Genomic DNA, 8,524 nt, shown 5'->3' on the forward strand with positions numbered 1-8,524 from the left:
CCGAGAACCACGCTCCTAGTTATGATGATAAGATGTAAGTATACTCTTAATTGTATGAGTATCGTAAAAGTTTGGTTCAAAATAAAAAATATTACATTATATTAACAGTTTGTCATAAATAACTTATATCAACATATATGTATCAACATGTGTATATGTATGTATAAGCACCTCAAATATATTGACTATGCACATAATGGAGCTGCTTTAGCTGCGTTGCTGTCACCAGCCGCTGAACGACACGTGGCAGAAGCCAAATTGTGAATTTATTCCTAGCTTTGTTATTTTTTAAATAATGAGGTAATATCTTGTTCCCTGACCAAATTAATATCTTGTTCTGTTCGGATGAATAAAAACTAACTTGCATTCGGTATTTACACCAAGCAATACTGATTTATTATGATTAAATCATACATTAAGAATTAATCTTCTAAATTTTTAAATCCGGTCGAAGCAGTCCTAATCTTTACGGCGCAACCAGAAACTGGAAATAGATTGTAATATATGCAGCAACAAGAGGTAGAAGAAACTAGAGTAAACAAAACAAAGAATTCAGCCAAAAATGAATTTTGGTTCAATAATTCTTCTAATTAAATTAGAATTAGTAAACAAAGGGCTATATAAACTATTTGTGTATATATCTTTTTGTCAAAATCATTCAATGTAAAAGAAACAAGATAGTGCAAATAAAAAGACTACTAATTTGGTTTACATACTTCTAACGGATAGTGACAAGCTAAGATTCTGTTTACGGGTTCAACAATATTAATTCAAATTCTATATTTGTATCAAAAAATCGAACTTAATACGTATTAAATAATTTATCTAAAACCATAAACTCAAAATCTTAACTCCAATCCAACCCTGCTAACGAGAATCCATATTTTGTAGAAATCTTAAGACAATTCATTTGTCCTAAGCAATTTCATTGGTCTTAAGAATCCTATTGAAGAAGATGTCCCCTTATTCTCTTCCAACAAATTGTTGCAGTTCAAATCTGAGGAGCAAGCCTCTTCATCCTGCATAATTATTAGAGCATATATTAGTCCTAACGGGATAGAGAAATTGTAAAGAGACGGATCTAACATATAAATTACGAATGCATTATAAAGAGGCGGATCCAACATATAAATTACGAATGCATTATAAAGAGACGGATACAACATATAAATTACGAATGCACATTCACACTCAATCGAACGTATGTACATGCCAACCAACGGCGAATGTAGCTTTTTGAGCTATAGATTTAGTTGAACCTAATATTCTTTTCGAAAGAAAGCATAGTTATATATATGAAAAATCACAAAATCTTTTCCGAACTTATAATTCCACGTTCAATTGAACATATGTAGATGCCGATTAGCGGCAGATGTAACTTTTGAGCCACATATTCAATTGAACCCAATATTTTTTAATAAAAACATGATTATATACATGAAAAATCATAAAATCTTTTCTGAACTCATAATTTATCATGTATTGAATCCCCTGTGTATTTAATGTTTTAAATTTTTAACTCTCCTTAGCTTCATTATAGTTGATACGATATTTAAATATATGTTAAAGTTTACTAAATTTTTTAACAAATATTATATTCAATACTCATAGTATAAGAACTTAAAAGGTTAAACACGTCAAATCGTAAATTCTGAATTAAGTGAGTATATGACCTACCTCAGAATGGAGACAATCACTTTCCCTTAATCGCTTTTTCCACTGAGAAGAAACAGCCGCCGTGTCACCGCCGTCTCCGGCAGATATATCTCCATAACTGCCGGTAGAAGAAGAAGAAATTGACGGAGAAGAAGACAAAGGAACAACTTGATTCCCAGCATCTTCATTATCATCATCATATTCATCATCAGAATCACTCTCACTTTCATATTCTTCTTCTTCATCAGTTTCTGTTTCATAATTTTCTTCAACTCTTTCTTCATTTTGGTTCTGCAAATGAACGGCGGCCGCCGAGGTATTTTCAAGACAAGAATTGCAGAGGGAAAGTGTAGGTGAAAGTTTTGGACCAGAAGCAGACCAAGGAGTAAGTGATTGACATGAATTACAAAGTAGATTTCTTGAATGTTTAGCTACAAGAAAATTAGCACAGTGAACATTTGTATCACAATCCCAACAAAGACTTGCTTGATCTGATTCACAATACATTCTTGCCTTGTTTTTACCACACAACTCACAATTCTTCTTGTTCATGTCTATTTTTTCTTCTAGAAAACAGGACAACAATAATTACGATTCAGTTCCAAACAAATGGAGGTAGATCTTTTCAAAAATACTAGAGCTTCAAAAAATAGAAGTAATTGGGGTTGAGTGATTTAGGTTTTCAAGTAGATCTCTTCAAAAATATAGGAACTTCAAGAAATAGGAGGAATTGGGGGTTGAGTGATTTGGGTTTTAATAATGTTTGAGGGGTTTAAAGTTTTGGAATTTGGATGGACAAAGCTGAAAATAGGGAATGAAAAGTTTGCAATTGGTAATCTTATAGTATTTGGAAAGAATTGTGTCTCTCCTATTTGGGGATGGGTCCCTCATTTATTTTTGGTATATATTTCCATGGCTATTACACTTCTAGCAAGGTGCTACCTAGCTGCCTACTGAAAATATTAAAATACCATGTTGCATTTAATTTAAAATAATTAAACAATTTTTTATTAAAAATATTTTTTTATTTTTATTTATTTATTTTAGCAAATCAAGAGAAAGACAATTTTTTTTTCTTATTTTACCCTTATCATTAATTACTCATTTTCAAAATTATTTCCTAAGACTTTTTGAAATGCTATCATTATACGGATTATATGGTAAAATATATACGATAATTATTATTTTTTAAGGAGCATAAAAAGTCTAAGTAATGAACGGATGGAGTAATTAGAATAGTGGAATTACCTGCATCAGATATTTATATCTAATTATATCATTTTACTATGGTTACATGCTCTAATAAAGTGAGAATATATATTAATTAACTATTAATTAAGTGAAAAAAATTTATATGCAAACACGCATTATGTATTTATTAATTTGACGTAAACACTCGGTGCATGTAAATTTTTTATTAATTCTTATGTATTGATAGTATAATTTTTTTACATTACTAGACAATCTAAATGATAGCAACCATCAATAATAAGTGTAGGATAATAAGCTGAAAATTCGATATGTTATTTGCTACTAGTATAAGTTAAAATGTACTGATGATAGAGAAGTCAATTTTTACTAAATATTTTAAGTAGATTCGATTATCAAAATGACTAATATTTGAGAGCGTACTTAGTACTATTTTTTAATTAAAAAACATAAATCAACTTCACTTTTTATAAGGTAAAAGAAACGCACATTTAGGAGAAAACACATTCATTAAATGCCTTCAACACGAAACCTCGTTACAAAAAGTGGGACTACAAAATATGCTTTAGGACTGTGGAAAACATACAAGCGAAAATTAACATAAATACAAACAAGTAACAGAAAAATATTTTTTCTTACAATTCGATTTTAATGTCCAATATAATAGGCAATTTTTCAAAAAGGAAATATATTGAGATTATCATATTCAGATTGCTATAGGACACTTCAATAAACAGAAAGAAAAACATAGTTTACTTCTAAGATCCTAATTAATAAATTGGAAGATCGTGGTTTTGTTAGAATTCAAATTTTAAGTGCAAATAAATTTTTTAATATTATTTTATCCAATTATATACCGATAAGGAGATGCTTAATGGCTAACTTTGGTGCTTTGATTATTAACATCTCTTTATTACCTTTTCCATCCCAGTTTGGTTATCCAATTTCAATTTTCCTAATTATTACGAGAAAGATAAAAAACATATGAATTATTTGCATTCTTTGTGAAATAACAATTTTTTATTTATTTATGAAAACAAGCACTTTTAATTTTTTAGATGTCGTGAATGTCGATGTAATGTTCCTTTTTTTAATATTAAACATTATGAAATAGTTAAATTCCTAAATATTAGAAGTTTTTACATAGTTCAAATAAGGAAAAATTTAATAGTCAAAATTTTAGTTAATATAAGTAGTCCTAAATATTAGAAAATAATGATATAACAATGACAATTTGTCTAATGTGAAATTCATTTTTGAAGGGTAAAAAGGCGAACAATATTTCGCTAAGGGGCTTTGTGTTTTTAATATAATATAGATACAGACACGTATTATGTATTGGTTAATTTGGTATAAATATTCGGTGTATATAAATTTTTTTATTAATTATTATATATTAACAATATAATTTTTTACACCATCAGACAATGGCGTACGCAAGAATTTTTATAAGCGGTGTCAAAATTTATAGAAGTACAAGAATTATAACTTCAAATATCATACTTCTAGACAAGAAATATTCCTAGTCTATTGGTTTTGTTGAATTTCAAGTTAGAAAAGGTCCTGGGTTCAATTCTACTTCATCACATTTTTTAATCATACAGACTCTTTCAAACTGATCTTTTAAAGCAAAATCAAGCACATAACCAACGCACCAAAAGACAATTTATGTCAAGTGGTGTCATTTTTTCTTATTTATTCATTTTCTCACAGTATTAATATATATATTTAGTAAAAAAATTCGACGAAGCGGTGTAGCGTGACACCGCTTCACTAAGAGTGCATCCGCCCCATCAGACTATCTAAAAAATTGCAATCATCAATAATAAATGTAGGATAATAACTGGGAAAATCTGGAATGTTATTTGCTACTACTTTCTCCATCCCAATTTATATGACATTGTTTTTTTTTTTGATTAGTACCAGAAAAAAAAGATATCTTTCTATATTTAGTAGTATAAATTTAACTTTAAAATGCGCACTTTATCTTTAATGAGATAATTTACGGTCACACAAATATTTACATCTCAATTTAGACTAAAAGTTTAAAGTTTTCGGTTCTTTCTTAAATTTTGTATTCAACTAAATACTTTTACTTAAATTGGAACAAAGAGAGTAAAATGCGCTGATGATTTAGAAATTATTTATACTCTCAATATATATAAGTTAACTTTTTTTTAAATGTTAAATTGTTAGATTGGTATGTTCATAATAATTTAATACAAATGAATATTAGTGCAACTCGTTGGCAACAGACAAGTTCAAATATTTTATGTTAAACTCTTGTGCTTGAGTCATTAATATTGTACTTTATGCAAATCACTAATATTTGCTATTGCTTGAGTTAGGAATGATGGTAAAATTAAAATAATAATTGTCTAAAGACAAGGGAGAAGAAACGATATGATGATAACAATATTCATTTCTTCCTTTTTAAGCCCCACATAAGATTTGTTTTTTTGTATGATTACGTATTAGGAATATTTTTAGTTTTACCTTCATTCTTTACCAAAACAACTTAGGCCAACTCATGAGGCAAAAAAGTTATCAAATCAACACGGAATAACGTCAAATTTTACATGCTGAGTTTCAAATAATATAACGGAGCTAATTCAATTCTCGAAATTTTATTCCGACCCCGATATCAGAACTTTCAATTAACTAATCTTGAAATGAGTTATCTTAATATTATTTGTTATTGTCTGTTACTTCTTCCGTCTTATATTATCAGTCATAGCTACTAAAAATAATTATTTCAAATTATTTGTCATTTTAGAAGTTCAAGATACAATAATTATATTTTTCCTTTTTTACCCTTAGTACTTATTCCGTTTACTTTTATTTGTCCACTATTCTAAAAATAGATTTTCACTTTTACTTGTCCACTTTCGCATATCAAGAGAAAAATAATTTATTTTTTCTGTTTTGCAATTAACATTAATTACTCATTCCAAATTATTTTCCAAATCCATTAAGGCTATACACCAATTAATATGGGTATCATAGTAAATTATACACTTTATTTATTTCTTAAGGGGCGTACAAAGTTAATAGTTAACAAGTAAAAATAAACGGATGAAGTAATAATTATCTTTGAATACTACAAACACCGAACTTTGTTCAATTATCAATAAAGAAAGATTAAATATTAAGATATGAATGGATAAAGTAGTAAAAATTACATTCTAATTAATTTTTTTTTAAAGAATGTGTACGAGAGAATTATGACAAATAATATGAGACGAATAAAATAATATATTGTATTAATTTTGAGATTGATAATTTTATTATTTTATTCTAGAATAACTTATTCGGAGAATATTCTTTTAGTTTGCGGCATGTAAAAGTGGCTTCGAATAGCATAGGGAACAACGTGTTATAATGATCAAGGAAATTAGATTCTGTGTGTTTTTGCTTACATGGCTAATTTTAGTCCACATAAGAGATTGACCCATGTGAAATCCACCTGCGTTCCTTGGCCTTCAATTTTTGATTATCTGTCTTTTGGAATATGGGCATTTCCTATGATGATAATTATTAATGTCTTAGATAAGGAGAAAAAGAAAAAGAGTGACTTGGATAAGGGAGTCAAAATAATTTAGCCTAATCCACTTGCTCTATCTTATCACCTTTATCAAAGGAAATTTTATACTTTTAAGTAGGTTGTTTGAAGTGTTATTGCATTTTAATATTTATGCATACCTTTTTTTAAAAAAATAATTTAATTTTAATTTTTTAAAATGTTTTTTGATGAATTAATATAAAACCATACAAATATCTATAATTTATTCTGACTATAAGTCCTTTTTTCCCCTTAAACTCCAAGAAAATTGATCTGTTCCCGCGAGTGAATAACTCAGTATTCAATCAAACATTTTCTCTATTTTTCATGTTTCTATAATTAAGCACCATTAAGGATTTTTAAAATTTTCATGTTTGGTTGGTTTAAATATTTTTTTCATGAACTCATTTTCCTTCATTTGGAGGAAAAATTTTTCCCTATCAAGAGAAAGAAAATATTTTTCAAAATTCTTTTTCAACCTTCCACACCTTATTCCCCATCCCTACCAACCCCCACCAATGCACCCCCACATCCCCACCTACCGTCCCCACTCCACCCCACCCTAAATAAAAATATTATTAATAGTACTTTCTTTTTTATGTTATAGATATTTTTTTTTCATTTTAACAAATGAGTATTTTTTTTTCATGATATAATATTTTTTTTTCATTTTAACAAAAATATTACTTTCTTTTCATGATATAGAAAAAGTATTTTCTTTCATTTCAACAAAAAATAATAAGTAAAAAGTATTTTCTTTCATTTCAACAAAAGGAGTATTTTCTTTTTATGACGTAAAAACGGTATTATCATTTCAACAAAATGAGTATTTTTCTGTCATGATATAGAAAAAGTATTTTCTTTTATTTTAATAAAATGAGTACTTTATTTTCATGCCGTAGAAAGAGTATTTTTTTTCAACCAAAAAAAGAGTATTTTCTTTTTAGCTATGGAGCAAAAATTTCAACGTTATTTTTGCGTAAAAAAGTAAAGTATCACATTAATTCCTTTAGGTTTGTGTGAATTTTTAGAAGAATAATTAAAATTTTGAAGAAAATAAAGTCCTAAAAATATTGGGTATTTATGTGTGTGTGGGGGGGGTGGGGGGGGGGGGGGGGAGCAAGGAAACATGTGGACTTGGGGGGAAGGGGTGGGAGTGAGGAGAGTACCATAAAAAGTATTTTCCTAAAAAAATATTTTTCTACTTTCTAACCAAACACTATAAAATATTTTTCGGAAAAAAATTTTCCACTCGCCAACTAACAAAAGAAAATAAGTAATAAAATCACTCATTTTTCATAAAAATATTTTTTACAAAAAATTTTCCATCATACCAAACACACCCGATATGATGATAACAATATTCATTTCTTCCTTTTTAAGCCGCACATAATTTTTTTTTTTTTTTTTTTTGTATGAATACGTATTAGGAATATTTATAGTTTTACCTTCATTCTTTACTAAACAACTTGAGGCCAACTCATGAGGCAAAAAAGTCTTTAAGAACTTTCGTGTTAATTAATCTTGAAATTAGTTACCTTAATATTATTTCTTATTGTCTGTTAGTATGTTATATTAATTTTGAGATTGTCAATTTTATTATTTTATTTTAGGATAACTTATCTTGAGACTACTATTTTACTATCTGACAGATATAAGTTATCCTGATACTATTTTTAATCCTGAGATAATTTATCCTAGGATTAGTAACTAAATAAAAAATAAGGCAATACTAAATTTTTATCCCAGATTATTTTGCTTATCCATCATACCCAACGACCCCTTTAGTGCATTGCTTAATTAAGTTCGATTCCTATTCTTGTATTGGCTCAAATTTTTAATCGATAGTGAGTCCGCATATTAGAATTTGATTATATCCGAATTTGTACGAAAAGTCTAACATTCGAGTAAAAATGCTCTCTAACATAAATGACTTTATACATGAACTTAAACCCGAAATCTTTAATTAAAGTTGTAACGGACAAAGGAAATCAAATTCTGTGTGTTTGCTTACATGGCTAATTTTAGTCCACATAAGAGATTGAACCATGTGAAACCCACCTGCGTTCCTTGGCCTTCAATTTTTTCATTTTCTGT

At 28.1% G+C, this 8,524-nt stretch overlaps 1 protein-coding gene across 1 annotated transcript; it reads right to left on the reverse strand.

Annotated features, from left to right (window-relative positions):
- Positions 1-567: 567 nt before the first annotated feature.
- Positions 568-2,478, reverse strand: LOC104093362 (B-box zinc finger protein 23-like). The gene is made up of 2 exons (XM_009599091.4): positions 1,678-2,478; positions 568-1,019 (listed from the first exon to the last, which is right to left on the reverse strand). Exons 1-2 carry the CDS (start codon positions 2,206-2,208, stop codon positions 897-899), a joined length of 654 nt encoding a protein of 217 aa, XP_009597386.1. The 5' UTR covers positions 2,209-2,478; the 3' UTR covers positions 568-896.
- Between the last annotated feature and the right edge of the window lie 6,046 nt (positions 2,479-8,524).

This window comes from Nicotiana tomentosiformis, chromosome 8 (assembly GCF_000390325.3).
Source record: "Nicotiana tomentosiformis chromosome 8, ASM39032v3, whole genome shotgun sequence".
NCBI lineage: Eukaryota > Viridiplantae > Streptophyta > Magnoliopsida > Solanales > Solanaceae > Nicotiana > Nicotiana tomentosiformis.

Coding starts and splice junctions, on each gene's coding strand:
- LOC104093362 (XM_009599091.4), bottom strand. CDS start 2,208: ATGAACAAGAAGAATTGTGAGTTGTGTGGTAAAAACAAGGCAAGAATG. Junction 1,020..1,677: donor GTGATTGTCTCCATTCTGAG/GTAGGTCATATA, acceptor ATAATTATGCAG/GATGAAGAGGCTTGCTCCTC.